Source organism: Garra rufa, chromosome 1 (genome assembly GCF_049309525.1).
Source record: "Garra rufa chromosome 1, GarRuf1.0, whole genome shotgun sequence".
Taxonomy (NCBI): domain Eukaryota; kingdom Metazoa; phylum Chordata; class Actinopteri; order Cypriniformes; family Cyprinidae; genus Garra; species Garra rufa.
Genome location: NC_133361.1, coordinates 34725350 through 34741635, shown reverse-complemented (window position 1 = coordinate 34741635; position 16286 = coordinate 34725350). Strand labels below are relative to the sequence as shown.

The window sequence follows — 16286 nt, the reverse complement described above, 5'->3', positions numbered from 1 at the left end:
ATATTGTTAAATAAATAATTGTTATTGATTTACCTGAAAATAAAATAAAATACAAAAATCTATATTTACAATGTAGAAATCTTAATAGGACAATTTAACCCTTCTTATTAAAGTGTATATAGGCCTATTACTGTGTTTTGGTAGTGACACATTTGGGGAGAGGACAATTATTCTAAAACTTTCTTAAAATACAATATAAGAATTAACTGCACAATTGCTAGAAATGTGTAGTTGAATATCATACAATTTGCATACATACAAAATGTGTGTAAAAATACTTTTTTCAAAACGTTTCCGTTTACCAATTCTGTAGAATGGCCCATATAGGCCTATGCATTTCTACAATTTGTTTAAATTGTAGTTTTAGGTTTTTCTAAAATATTTAAATATTTGTGTCACTGCATGATAATCATTGATCAGTTTTGCATTTATTATTCACCGCAATACTGAAATAAGAGCAGTTCATGAAACAGTACACTAATGCAGGTTTCCTTTAAAGCAATAATGAAAGCGGGTTGCCTTGGCAGACAGCTGGAGGCTTCAGACCGATGCAAACGCGCTGCTGTGTGGGAGGGAGAATGACAGCGGCTCTGTGCTTCTTCACCTTGTGCAGGAGGATATTTACACCGGAGAACCCAAACAACACCACACGCACGATGAAAATGCTTCATATGTAAAGAAGGGTTGTGCTTACGTGGAGTAACATGCGAATAAGGGAGGGAAGACGCATTTAATTGTTCGGGGGTAAGATTTAACCTGTTGTCTTTCTGATGAGCGTATCGCTTTTGTCTCTTTAAAATGATGCATGAGCGCTGCCAGATGAATAATGGAAATATATGCTGCGATATGATAGTCTGACTAGCCATAACAAGTCCTGTGAGAGCAACAAAGCAGCCTACGGATAGTAGAACATTATGTGCGATTTTCTCGCAGGGATGGTTTGTTTTAAAAAGAAAAAAGTGATTAAATTCGCTTTAAAAAGCCTGTACAGATGGTTTTGCCTTACTGCTAATGACACATTAGTATCTAGCGAGGCGGAGATTAGTTTGTTTATTTTTTTCCACAAGGAAGTTTTCGCGCATAATTTGAATTTAGACTTAATCCGTTTTACTCCGTCTTGTTTTTTCACCAAATTTTTTTCGACACAAATTTAGTTTTAACTTATTTTCAACAGCATCAGGTGCTCTTATTGTTCGTCTAGCGTCCTTCATCTGCATTCATCAGCCCTTTTTCTATATCACTGGCTCTCTGCATCATTTTGGAAAGGTTTTATACGTGTTATTATTGTAATATATATTTTAATATGTATTTGTAATACATTCACTTTCTTTCTAGTGGATATTATATGATCTATAGAAATAAAAATGAGTAAATGACACATCTTGACAGTTCATGGTTGAGCAGCAGGTGTTGCTCTGCTTTTTATTTGCATGTCTCAGTAATGTTTACATACAATATCTTAGTTAAACAACATCCACTATGATAATACTGGCCGCATGACAACTTTGTGAATATGTTGTTTTACGCCTTTGTGTTTGGCTACCAACTCTCACTGTGTAAATGATTGACAGTGAACTATTCCATTTGGTTTATTCACCACTCACTCAAAGCAACACGGTCGGATACGGCACAAAATGTGCCCAACATCTCTCTAGTCAATGACGTAACACTGATATCAAAGATTGCTTTTCTTTTGAACCAGTCGTGCACTGCCAGCTCCAGCCTCTTCAAAGGATGCATTGGCAGATTTCCAAGATGAGGAAAATTTCAATAGCATGTCCAACGGTGACATCTTGGCTAAGGCTGTTCTTGCTTGAAAGTGCCTTATTTGCATTAAGAATATAGATTTATTTTAGATTATCTGATTGTTTTTTTTTAAACTAGACCAGAGGGATGCAATATATATCCATTGACGATACATTAGGCTGCTAATGATGCACATGTATACATATGCAAATACAAATAAAAAAGACTTGCACAAAAGCAGCATATAGTCAAAAGTGAAATGTCACATGGCACGGTTGATTTAACAGAAAGTGGCTTGAGGCTGCTCTTGACATGCTTTTATTACACTTCACTGTTCAGTCACTAGAGCCAATTTGACATCACAGGCCCCTTTCATCTCAGCGAACTAGAATAATATATATGAAAACTCAAATCATGATAATTTGCCATAATGCTTGTGATGAGGGTACTGAACTTTATGAACATCATATACATGCAAATTAAAACAAAAAATGTGATGCAAAGCTGAATTTTCAGCATCATTACTCCAGTCTTCAGTGTCACCCTTCAGAAATCATTATAATATCCTTATTTGCTGCTAAAGAAACATTTCTTATTAATGAATACAATTTTGAAAATCTGTTATTTTCATCCTCTTTCAGAATATATCTTTGAAACTGTTAAAGACGGCCTTTTCAGATATTCTGGCCCAAAAGAGGGACAATGGGCTCAAAAGGAGTAGAGAGACGTAAACAGGCCACCCCTGGCCAGACTCCCGAAGGCAATGTGGTGATGAGCTTCAGTTTTGAGAGCTATCAGCTGGAGGAAGAGGATTGTCAGGTGAAAGACATCTCTGATAAAGGAGTGCTGGCCCTTTCTGAACCTGGTGAGTTGCTGCTGCATATGATGTGCCTCAGTGTAAATACAGAATGTCATTTGAGACACTATTTCATATGTGTCGTGCTCGTACTATGTGTATAAATTAGTGCTGCCAATCGATTAAAAAAAAAAGTTCTTTCTAAAATTAATTGCGATTAATCGCGACTAATCACACCTAACAATACAGTTTTTAATAAATACCTAAAGTTTAAGTCAAAAGTTTACATGGTCTATCAAAATAAGAGAGATCATACAAAATGCGTGTTATTTTTTATTTAGTACTGACCTGAATAAGATATTTCACATAGAAGATGCTTACATGTAGTTCGCAAGAGAAAATAATAGTTTAATTTGATAAAAATGACCATGTTCAAAAGTTTTCATACACTTGATTCTTAATACTGTTTTGTTACCTGAATGATCCACAGCTGTGTTTTGTTTTTGTTTGTTTAGTGATAGTTGTTCATGATTCCCTTGTTTGTCCTGAACAGTTAAACTGCCCGCCGTTCTTCAGTAAAATCCTTTAGCTCCCACAAAATCTTCAGCTTTTAAGCATTTTTGTGTATTTGAACACATTCCAACAAAGACTGTACGATTTTGAGATTCATCTTTTCACACTGAGGACAACTGAGAGACTCATATGCAACTATTACAGAAGGTTCAAACGCTCACTGATGCTTCAGAAGGAAACATGATGCATTAAGAGCCATTACCAAAATATTATATTTTTTCATTTGGTACTGCCTTTCAGAAGCTACAGAAAATACTTACTGTAAAACCTGACAAGTTACAAGTTACAAGTTAAGTAACTCAAACCGTTTGAGGAAACCGTTTAAATAAATATGAGTACTATAAACTCATCTACATTGATTTAAATTAACTTAACTCAATGTAGATGAGTTCATAGTACACAAATTTATCGGTTTTAAAACTTAAATGGTTTAAGGCAATCGGTTTCCTCAAACGGTTTGAGTTACCGTACAGTTACCTCCCCCCCCGGCTTTAATGCATTGTTTTCCCTTATTTAACACTTGTTAGACTTTAAAAAAGAACAACTTCTAATTTAAGTGAACTTAAAACAATTTTTACACAAACCCATGATTTACCTGTGCCCTTCAGCGAGCAGGAAAGATACAGAAATTGAATAAAGTTGTCAAACACTAAATACTAAATTAAACATAGTTGAATCCTTAAAGCTACAAAAGTTATTGATTTCCTCTTTTTTGTTTTTGTTCTTTGATTAATAGACATCACAGCAGCTGGGTTATTAGCTTATTTGGCTGCTATTACTTTAAGAGCTGCCACTGCTGAACATGACGTGGATCTGATACGCATGCTCGTAGTTTCATTCACACTTTAATATGATATAATACAGGCTACAGCATGCATCGCCGTATTTGTGCGTGCAATCGAAGCGTGCATGCTATGAGCACAGTATAACGCCTGATAGGACAGGTAAATTCGTTTTCATTAACATATGGCATGACAACAGGGCATTCCCGCACTCGTTTGACAAAGTGAAGTGGGGTGGCCAACCCTAGACCCGCCCCTGCTTTAAATATTTTTACATGCCAATTTTGACAGCACTAGTATAAATACATATTTTGGTTTGACAAAGACTCTCCTTGGTTTCCAAGGTTACAATACTTGGCATGTACTAGCTAGGTCTAATCATGTTAGGTGGAGAGTCTGCTGTCCCCTCATGTTGCCTGGTTACAAAGGTCATCCTTTTTAAATCAGTGGAGTAGAAGAACCTGCATTGATCTTTAGAGTTTGCTAGGCTCTTCTAGCTATGCCAGTGTACGTTTCTAGCTAAGCAATATACATTTTTCATTTTTAAGCATGATTTCATTTCTTCCATCTCTTAAATTAGGCATGCAGTGTTAAAGTACTAACCATTAGGAAGCCAGCAAGAGGCACAGAAGTGCTTCCATCAATCAGTTTCCTCATCCAGAAAGAGAGAGAGGGAGCAAAATGTCAAATGTCTCATACATATGCATAAATACACTTCAAAGAGACAGCACACAGGCTGAGAGACAAATATTTAAAATGCTCATATTTTCAAATGTCATACAAATAAAACACAGACGGGAGTTTTGTTTATAACTCGCGCTCGTTGTTTGTGCATACAAATGTGTGTGATTTCTGTGCACAGCGTTTGAAGAACCTATTCCAGATGACCGTTACCATGGGATCTATTTTGCCATGCTCCTGGCTGGAGTGGGCTTCCTGCTGCCTTACAATAGCTTCATTACAGATGTTGACTACCTGCATCATAAATTCGAAGGTACTCCATTATAATTATGGACTCCATATTTTCAGTAGCATTAACATGAAACAAATTATGACTGAAATTTCTGCTTTAAAATTGGTGATTGCTAGAATTGCTGTGTATAATGTTTTGCTTTGTATATGTACATATATTTTGATATGTATATATAAAGAGAGAGAGAGCAAGAGATAGATAGATCAGATGTCTTTAAAACATCTAGCTACATCTAGCTACAGTGTTGTTTTCGTCAACGATGACGACGCCACTTTTTTTCATGATGATAACGAGACGATGACGAGGTAAAAATGGCTCGTTGATGACTAAAACATGACGAGACGTGTGTGAGTTTTCGTTGACGAGACGAGAATAGACGAAAATGTTAGTGGGTGGTCCGTCAGACGTTTAAAATGGACGACATTTCTGCTTATTGTGCATGCCAATTAAAACCTAAAACGTATCTGCCGCTATGGCAAGCCGTATTAGCATTAAATACTCTTTGCCATACTAGTATGGCAAGCCGTTTTAGCATTCTATCCTTGTTTGGTTACGCACAACACCTGGTGTGCAGCACACAACGTGCTCAACACGTCACATTGCTGTCACTCAGACAGACAGACGATTAACCATGATGGGTGGTCGCAAATGGCGAGAGGACCTACGGGTGTATTTCAAATATGTCTTTTATGTGTAAAACCATTCCTTCATTATTGTAATTATTGGTGAAAATAGTCGATCCGGAAGATCACAATGTGTTGAACTATAGATCTGCTATTTTCACAACTTATAAGTGACACTACCCAACAGCAAAATACTTACTGACCTACATTAATTTGTTAAAAGACTACTTTTTCCCCTTTTTTTGACTCAAATTAGACTAAAACCTTTTTGACTCTTCGTTGACTAAAATTGGACTAAAACTATCACATATAGAAGTGACTAAAATTGGACTAAAACTAATAAGCATTTTAGTCCAAAAGACTAAGACTAAGACTAAATCTAAGATGGTTGTCAAAAACAACACTGTCTAGCTATATAGATAGATAGATAGATAGATGGATAGCTCAACAAGGCTGCATTTATTTGTGATAAATTCAGTGTAGTATTTGAAAATATTATTACAATTTAAAATCACAGTTTTGTATGTCATTTTAATATGCTGATTTGGTGCTAAAGAAATGTTTTTTTATTATCAGCGTTGAAAACATTTGTGTTGGTTAATATTTTTGTGGCAGTTTTTACTGTTAATTTTATAATCTAATAATCTAAAACAGTTTGTGTCTGTGTGTTTATGTTTTTATGTTTTTTAAAAGCAAAACAGAACTTGAACAGTTAAAGGGATTGTTCACTCAAAAATTTTGTCATTAATTACTCATTCTTATGTTGAAGATAATTTTGATGAAATCCAAGAGCTTTCTTACCCTGCATAGACAGCAATGCAACTGACACATTCAAGGCCCAGAAAAGTAGTAAGGACAATGTTGAAAGTAGTCCAAGTGACATCAGTGGTTCAACCTTATGACACTACGAGAATAATACAAGACAAGAACAAACAAAAAAACGTCTTTACTCAATTTTTTTTTCTCCATGTTGGTCTTCGCATGCATCGTGGTCTCTCATGAATGTACACTGAAGATTGACACGGAAGAGAAGAAATTGTTGAATAAAGTCGCTATTTTTGTTGCATTTGCACACAAAAAATATTCTCAAAGCTTCATAACATTACAGTTGAACCACTAATGTCACATGAAATATTTTATTGATGTCCTTACTACTTTTCTGGGTCTTGAATTTGTCAGCTGCATTGCTGTCTATGCAGGGACAGAAAGCTCTCAGATTTCATTAAAAATATCTTAATTTGTGTTCTGAAGATGAACAAAGGTCTTGCGGGTTTGGAACGACAAGAGGGTAAGTAAATAATAACATAATTTTTTTTTTTTTTGGGTGAGCTATCCCTTTAACATCATGCATTTTCATTATATAAAGATAATCAGTTTTGACATTTGTGTTTGTATTTGACATGAAAAATGAACAAAATCTGTTTGATTGAGCATTACTTATGATTCCTTCATGATTGTAAGAAAAAAAAATTGTCTTCTGTGTCTTTCAGGAACATCCATTGTGTTTGACATGGGTTTAACATATATACTTGTAGCCCTAGTGGCTGTAATCCTAAACAATGTCCTGGTGGAGATGCTGAGCCTGCACACCAGGATCACTGTGGGTGAGTGTGTTTATTTAGAGCAGACTGACACGCACACAGACAGTAAAGCACAAAGGGATGGGGGAGGAGGCCGCTGATTGACCTGACAGAGCTGCTGGCCTGAGGGGAGAGGGAGGAGGGGCGACAGCCCAGTCTGACAGCTGCATCACTCATCTTAACCTGAGGAATAACACTCACCAAATACTGCTAAATACGCACTAAGAGGATGGCACGCATATATCTGAAACAGCAGATAAACACAGGAAAATTACATCATGACAATACCAACTGACTGATGACACAATGAAAATACACTCACACACAGCCTGAAATCCTTTAAAGGGATATTTCACCCAAAAATGCAAATTCTGTCATTAATTACTCACCCTCATGTCGTTCCAAACCCGGAAGACCTTTGTTCATCTTCGGAACACAAATTAAGATATTTTTGATATAATCCAAGAGCTTTCTGACCCTGCATAGACAGCAAGGGACCCCCATAGACGTTTAAGGTCTAGAAAGGTACTAAGAAAATGGACAAAATGGTCCATGTGATATCAGTGGTTAAATCAAAATTTTATAAAGTTAAAAAAAATACTTTTTGTTGCTCAAAAAAATTAAAATAACAACTGTTATGCATGCACTGCGTCTTGTTTACGTTCAAAGGAAAGCATGCGCATGCGTCATGGTACTCTCTAAAATGGTGCTAGGGGAAAATGACGTGGAAGAAACTGTTTAATAAAGTTATTTTAGTTTTTTTTTTTGTGCAATAAAAAGTATTTATGTCACATGGACCATTTTGTCGATGTTTCTGGATCTTGATCGTGGTAGGACCCTTGCTGTCTATGCAGGGTCAGAAAGCTCTTGGATTTTATCAAAAATATCTTAATTTGTGTTTCAAAGAGGAACAAAGGTCTTACAGGTTTGGAACAACATGAGGGTGAGTAATTAATGACAGAATTGGCATTTTTGGGTGAACTATCACTTTAACCATCAAGTACAGTGATCTGAAAAGCTGCAAACAGGGAAAAATATGTACATTTCAGACTTTTAAAGGGATATTTCAACTCAAAAATGCTGTTCCAAAACGATGATAATTAAAAAAATATATCTGTTTTTTTCTGTACAGTGTTATTTAGTGGAGACCACTGTTGTTTAACTTTCATTATATAAACAAAAACAGAGATATTAAAAAAAAAAGTCTTCTTTTATGTCCCATAGAAGAAAATGCCATATAGGTTTGGAACGACATGAGGGTATATAAATGATTTTTGGATAAATTGTCTTTTTACAAGCCCTCCAAAAACGAATAATAATAATAATTTTATTTACTTTATTTTAATTTTTTAATTTTTTGGAGTTATAAAACTGCAAGTTTTACAAGAAAATGCTGTTTTATTACTTGTCATTTATTTCTAATTCACTAGCAATTTCTGAGTGAAGATTGTTTCCAAGTAAATCCTAATCCTATAACTATTCCTAAAAACATTTTTAATGCATAGATTATTTTACAGTTGTGCGGCCTCAAATTTGTTTACATCCGAGTTCATTTCTCACCCAGGTTACCTATTTGCACTTGGACCTCTGCTTTTTGTCACTATTTTTGATGTGTGGCTGGAGAGGTTCACCACAAAGCAGTCGTACGTCATCAATCTGATGTCTATGGGTACCGTGGCCTTTGGATGTACAGGTATTTATTTATACTTTTCTTTCCAAAGCCTGTTGGGAGTGACATTTTTAGGCTCACATTCTCATCCATTTCCAGCCATAACAGTGTTTTACCCTGTTGTGTCTCTAGTGCAGCAGTCCAGTTTCTATGGATACATGGGGATGCTCCCCAAGCGCTACACACAGGGCGTGATGACCGGAGAGAGTAAGAGGCGTTTTGCTATCAGATGTGCTCATGAAAATCTATGATGTTTAAGTCAACAGAAAAAACACAATTCTCATTCTGTTTTTTTCTGTATAGGCACGGCAGGAGTGATCATTTCACTCAGTCGTATTTTCACCAAACTACTGATCAAAAACGAGAGGAAGAACACCATTATCTTCTTCGTCATTTCCATCTGTATGGTGCTACTGTGCTTTATCCTGCACATACTGGTGCGAAGGACACGCTTTGTCCAGTACTACACGAGTCTGGCGCGACGGGGCCTGTCCCACCCCAAAGACCACTCACAAAATGGAACTCAGTACCAGGTCCACCATGATGTCATTACAGAAGAAGTAAGATTTGTAAGTTTTGCATGCCAAATGTGAGAATGTTTATGGACTTTCTCCAATAGTGATTCCATCAATGTCATTTGACAAAATTACAGCTTGATTGGCAATGATGAACAATACAAATGTAATAATGATTAATTATTCAAGTCAAAAGTTTTTGAACAGTAAGATTTTTTTAATTTTTTTTAAAGAAGTCTCTTCTGCACACCAAGCCTGCATTTATTTGATCCAAAATACAGGAAAAGCAGTAATATTGTGAAATATTGTTATGATTTGAAATAACTGTGTTCTGTTTGAATATATTTTAAAATGCAATTTATTCCTGTGATGTAAAGCTGAATTTTCTCTAGTCTTCAGTGTCACATGATCCTTCAGAAATCATTCTAATATTCTGACTTGCTTTTAAAGGAACATTTATCATTAGTATTTAAAACAGTTGAGTACATTTTTTTCAGGATTCTTTAATGAATAGACAGATCCAAAGACCAGCATTTATCTGAAATAAAAGCTTTTGTAACATTATAGATTATACCATTCAAAAGCTTAGAGTCAGTATAATATAATTTTTTGGGAAAGAAATTATAGAAATGAATACATTTATTTAGCAATGATGCTTTAAATAGATCTAAAGTTATAATAAAGACATTTATGATGTTACAAAAGATTTCTATTTCAGATAAATGCTGTTCTTCTGAACTTTCTATTTATCAAAGAAACCTGAAAAAAGTCTACTCAGCTGTTTTCAACATAATAATTAAACAATGTTTTTTGAGCAGCAAATCAGAATATTAGAATGATTTCTGAAGGATCATGTGACTGGAGTAATGATGCTAAAAATTCAGCTTGGAAATCACAGGAATAAATTACACTTTAAAATATATTCAAACATGGTAAAAATTTTAAATGGTAAAAATATTTCAAAATTTTACTGTTTCTGCTGCATTTTGGATCAAATAAATGTAGGCTTGGTGACCAGAAGAGACTAAAGAACCAAAAAAAATACTGTGCAAAAACATTTGACTGGTAGTGTATGTAATGCATAATGGATGTATATTTAAAAAATACAAAATGCAATTCTATTCTATTTTATTATATTCTATTTATTTATATAGCACATTTAAAAACAACAGATGTTAGCCAAAGTGCTTTAAAAATCAACACATACAATGTAAAATTATAAAACACAATAACACAAAAATACATAAAATGAAAATATATATATAAATATAAAAAAACACATAATACACAAATAATATGTAGATTTTATTGTAGATTGTAGTTTATATTAATAGTAATGCATTTCTGTGAATTTTCATTTTAAGCATGCTCTTCCATGACATTGTCCATTGTAACCAAGTGCACTAATCATTCTAACACTGAAAGTCTGGACAAAGCAATACTTAAAGGGTTAGTTCACCCAAAATTAAAAATTCTTAAAAGTTATTAATTACTTACCCTCATGTCGTTCCAAACCTGTAAGACCTTTGTTCATCTTTGGAACACAAATTAAGAAATTTTTGATGAAATCTAAGAGCTGCATAGACACTGCATAGACAGCAACACAACTGACATGTTCAAAAACCAGAAAGGTAGTAAGAACAAAGGAGAGTATTTTTGGGTGAAGAGTTACCAAGTCATATTTTATTCTGCTCTTGCTGTCTCATACATTTGCATTATGTTTATCATAAAGACTGCTTGCCAGCCCAACATGTGTAGACAGTTTTTGCAGGCAAAAGTCTGCTTTGGAATTATAAGGTTCTATCTGACATTTTTGTCAAGATTGAGTTATTCACATATTCTTATTTTGTGATGTTTCTTGTGTATGTGTGTACATTTTGAACCTATTTTAAGAAAAAAAGGGTTCTATTTACAGAAGTCTATGGAACGCAACATCTTTAAAGCTCAATATCTCAAAAGTGCTCAGAATGCAGATAGAACCTTATTATTCCAAGCTGGCGATTTCTCTCCCTGCTTTAAGGTTTCGAAATCCCTTCGGAATTTAATAAATCAGAGGCATTATCATGTGTGACGAAATTCATTGGAATGTAGAATCGTAAAGCTCTCTTTAATTTAGCTGGACCGTAAAAAGACAGTTTTAGTTACGCATACTCAGCTGTGTTTTCTCTAAAATCTCCCATAACTCCATTTCATCTGTGCCGGTCAGTGCTCTCGACGACTGTGCTCTCAGCAGCCCTGAGAAGGACACAGGGAGAGCTTGATTTAAGTGCTCACTCAGACACAGGCGGTTTGGGTGGAGTAATATATGAAAGCACTTCAGATAAACCTCATGTTTTTCCTGCGGGTGACAGACTAAGCACTCAGCCGCTCCTTCTCTTAAGATTTCTTCATCTTTGTCCAGAAATTCATAGGCTATGATAAAAATGCCATCATGGATTTTTCTTTTGCAATTGTGGAAAATGAGATTAACAACTATAGAGGTTTACCCAACTTCTGAGAAGTCTGAAAATGTAAAAAGGGTCTATTAAGGGTATTTTGAACTCGTTCAGCTTCAACTTATGATGCAAAGAAAACCAACCAGCAATCCAGTTCAATTTCCTTTTAGATTTTTTGACTAAGTGCTGGACAGAAATAGCTAATCTTTAATCTATCAAAGAATAAAAATGCCTCACAATGAGATTCCTACTGTTCATTGTTGCATAATTATTTTTTATTTATTTAATGCTAGTCTATGCTGGATCTTATGTGTAGCTTATGATTCTGTGAGGGTGTATTTCTCCTGAGCAGTTGCCCGTCTGTTCTTCCATGAGACCCACATGCTCCTGTTTTATTCTCAGCAAATTAAGGAGAGTGGTTTTACTAGCTCAGCCAAACACTTAATCAAGTAATGGCCCTCCTCAAACAGGCCCTGCAGAAATGCTAGTTCATCAAGAAAAGCATTACAATATCTGGATGCACTGCACGCTCTTACAAAGTCGCAGTGACCTGCTTGATAGGGGCACTGCTTTTGATGTGTTGTTTTGTTACAAGGTTTTTGCTGTATTGAACTGAAAAAAAAAAAAAAAAAAAAAAAAAATATATATATATATATATATATATATATATATATATATATATATATACACTGTCCTATACGGATATATAATGTATTCAGTATGAATTGTTCAGATGTCCTGTCTGTTTTCAAGGGTAATGGCGCAGTGGGCTCTTCCCCAGCTGAAGACGGCTGCACAGATTTTGCTGGAGGAAACACTTACGTAAGGTTTGATGTGCCCAAACCAAAGATTAAACAGAGCTGGCCTGGCATCAAAGGTGCGATCTCATTTATAATACTGTATTTTACTGAATACTGTATATTAATTCTCTTTAACAAAGAAATTATGATTTAGCAGTGACTAGCCGATAACAAGTAATCAATAATAATTTTCATGTTATGACCAGAAACTTATGATTTGTTTGATATTTTCTAAACTGAAAATGTCGGTAACACTTTACAATAAGGTGTCATTTGTTAACATTAGTTAATGTATTAACTAACATGAATGAACAGTACATTTATTACATTATTTATTCATCTTTGTTCATGTTAGTTAATAGAATTACAGAGTCATGTTAGTTCACAGTGCATTAACTAATGTGGTAACACTTTATTTTATGTGTGTCCTTGTTTCGAGTTATATTTACTTACTATTATGACAACAATAAATTATGCATAAATACATGCAAGCCAAACCCTAATCCTAAACCTAACTATATTGTAAGTACATGTAGTTAATTAATATTACTCAGTACTAAAAGTGTAACCCTAATGTTAACAAACACAACTTGTGATTTTAATAATGCATTAGTAATTGCTGAAATTAACATTGACTAAGATTTATAAATTATGTAGAAGTAATGTTCTTACTTAGTTCATGTTAACTAATATACTGTATTGACTCGAATATAAGACAATGTTTTTTGGGGGGGAAATAAATCTGAAAAAACTTTAAAGTGACTTTAAAAATGTAAGACAGTACCCAGATTAATATTTCTTATTATTTCTTATTTCACTTCTACTGTTAATGAAATGTTAGTAGGCTACTATGAGATGGATAGCCTAATTGTTATAATTCAGATGGCTACCTGTTAATTTTATGGTATATCAAAAAGTGTATGTTTGTATTTAAAATAAAAATTTAAATAGGAAAAACATGCAATGTGAAAATAATTAAAATAATTTATTATTTGGGTTAATATGGTTAACTAATGAACCTTATTGTAAAGTGTTACCAAAATTGTATACTATTTTGTCCAAATTAATTAAAAAATGTTTTTAATTTTACAACTGAATAAAGGCATCATGACATTATAATGTACAGTATGACAAAGATATCCATTAAGAGATCTGCAAAAGTGTATATTTATAATCTTATTAAATTTGTGTTTTGTTTATTTTTAGGAAATAAGAAGTCATAATTAATTGCTAAAGGTTGATAAAAAATGAATATTACCATTATTATTATATAAGATATAATGCATAATGTATATTTTTAAAATATACAAAATGCAACTATATAATATATAAATATGAAAAATATATAATACACAATAATATGAAAATAAATTCACTGAATGAAATAAATAAATTATTATTTATTACTTGTGCTTTGTTCCTTTTCAGATAATAAGTTACTTTGTATGCCTAATAATTATTATATGTATTTGTATGCACACTGCCATTCAAAAGGTTGACAAGGTTAATTTAAAAAAATATATATATTATTAATTATATAATATACAGATGTAAAATACATATTGTATATTTTAAAAATATACAAAATGCAACAATATAATATATATAAATATTGAAAATATATAATACACAATAATATGAAAATGAAATCATTCAGTGGAATTAATAAATTATAAATAATTATAAATTAATAATTTGTGCTTTGTTTATTTTCAGATAATAATAAGTTACTCTGCGTTCCTAATAATCAAGTATTTGTATAAACACTGCCATTCAAGAGTTTGGGGTTAATTAAATGTTTTTTCCCCTTTTACTTTAAGTGTTTTCTATTTGAATGTATTTCAAAATGTAATTTATTCCTGTGGATTTTCAGCATTTATTACTCCAGTGTCAAATGATCTTTCAGAAATCATTCTAATATGCTGATTTGCTGCTCAAGAAAAGCAGTTCTGTTTGTGGAAAGTATTTTTTTCTTTGACAAATAGCAGGTTCAAAAGAACACATTTATATGAAATAGATTTTTTTTCTTTAGTAACAGTATGAACATCTTTAATAGTGTTTTTTGATGCATCCTTCCTGGATTATAAGTTATTGGTTAATCAAGCAGTGACCCCTTCTGTTGCAGACATGATCCTGCATCGATATGTGGTTGCGCGGGTGATCTGGACCTACATGCTGTCTATTGCCGTCACCTACTTCATCACGCTGTGTCTTTTTCCTGGACTGGAGTCGGAGATCAGGAACGCCACATTGGGAGAATGGCTGCCGATCCTAATCATGGCCATCTTCAACATATCCGACTTTGTGGGCAAAGTATGTTCAGTGACTTCATGACATTTCAGATTATATGTCATCTATGTTCTTTGAAGTAATTTGACACCTAACCTCATCTCTCCACGTGTCTAGATCCTGGCAGCCGTGCCGTACGAATGGAACGGAATTCGTCTTCTCCTCTGCTCGTGTGTGCGAGTAGTTTTCATCCCTCTGTTCATCATGTGTGTGTATCCAGCTCAGAAGCCCACCTTCAGCCACCCGGCATGGCCTTGCATCTTCTCTCTCCTCATGGGCATCACTAATGGCTACTTTGGCAGTGTTCCCATGATTCATGCCGCAGGCAAGGTGGCACCTGAACAGAGGGAACTAGCAGGTAAATCCATCACCCCATTTAGATTCCTAGAGTAGAAATGCAGATGAACAGGTGCTTGTATGCAAGCTTAAACCTCCAGAAGGATGCATTTATAATCAATTCTCTAGAGATGCAGTCATTAACTTTAGTTTGTGATTTTTTTTTTCCCACAGGGAACATAATGACTGTGTCCTACATGTCTGGACTGATGTTAGGCTCTGTGGTCGCCTATGCTGCCTACAGTTTTACTGCTTCAGGCTCCAGCCTCCACTCAGAGACTGGCTATAACTTTACCCAGGGGTACTAGTACCCTAGTCCAAGCCAAAAAAACATGTCTGTTCCTGTCATCAATCTCATCAGGTGGCACCTTTGCCACTCTGTGTAGCAACTCCGCAGTTCCCATAAATCAGACCTCTGCTGCAGGCTTCTTTGGCCCACCTGCAATGCCGTGTGCCTGTGAATGTAGTCAAATGGATGAAGAAAAAAGCTTTGACACTGTAAAGAGTTATATATGTGTGCTTACTTGTGTTGCCTCTTCTTGTTTTCCGAGAGTGTTCTTTCCATGGTGCCAAAAGTTATTTGGTGCATCCATTAAGATGCCAAATGTTAGCTGTGTGGTGATAAAGCTGGAGTTTGATGTTTCTGTTTAATGTATATGGTATGACAGACAAATGTGAACGTTTATGAGTACATTCAGGACTGATGAACTTATAAATGAGGGTCATTTATATCTAGATGCATGTAAAAGGGATTTGACGAAGAGAAAGAAAACCATAATCTTTTGAGTGCAATATGGATACTGGACCTTTTTGCTAAAGCTAACTGAATGTAAACGTCTCTAAATAAATGCTCTTTTGTAAATGTTCCTGGCTTTTTCCTTTCGTGTTTACTACAGTTGAGGTCAAAAGTTTACATACACCTGGAAAATGTTAATTGTTTTACCAAAATAAGAGGGATCATACCAAATATATGTTATTTTTTATTTAGTACTGACCTGAATAAGATACTTTACATAAAAGACATTTACATATAGTCCACAAGAGAAAATAATAGTTGAATTCATTAAAATGACCCCATTCAAAAGTTTACACACACTTGATTCTTAATACTGTGTTGTTACCTGAATAATCCACAGCCGTCTTTTTTTTTTAGTTTAGTGATAGTTGTT

At 34.3% G+C, this 16286-nt stretch overlaps 1 protein-coding gene across 1 annotated transcript; it reads left to right on the top strand.

Annotated features, from left to right (window-relative positions):
* The first annotated feature begins 545 nt into the window (after positions 1-545).
* LOC141322663 (equilibrative nucleoside transporter 4) lies at positions 546-15981 on the top strand. The gene is made up of 11 exons (XM_073833441.1): positions 546-744; positions 2388-2611; positions 4760-4891; positions 6984-7097; positions 8638-8766; positions 8875-8949; positions 9046-9302; positions 12446-12569; positions 14618-14805; positions 14899-15139; positions 15292-15981. Exons 2-11 carry the CDS (start codon positions 2449-2451, stop codon positions 15423-15425), a joined length of 1557 nt encoding a protein of 518 aa, XP_073689542.1. The 5' UTR covers positions 546-744; positions 2388-2448; the 3' UTR covers positions 15426-15981.
* Positions 15982-16286: the final 305 nt, after the last annotated feature.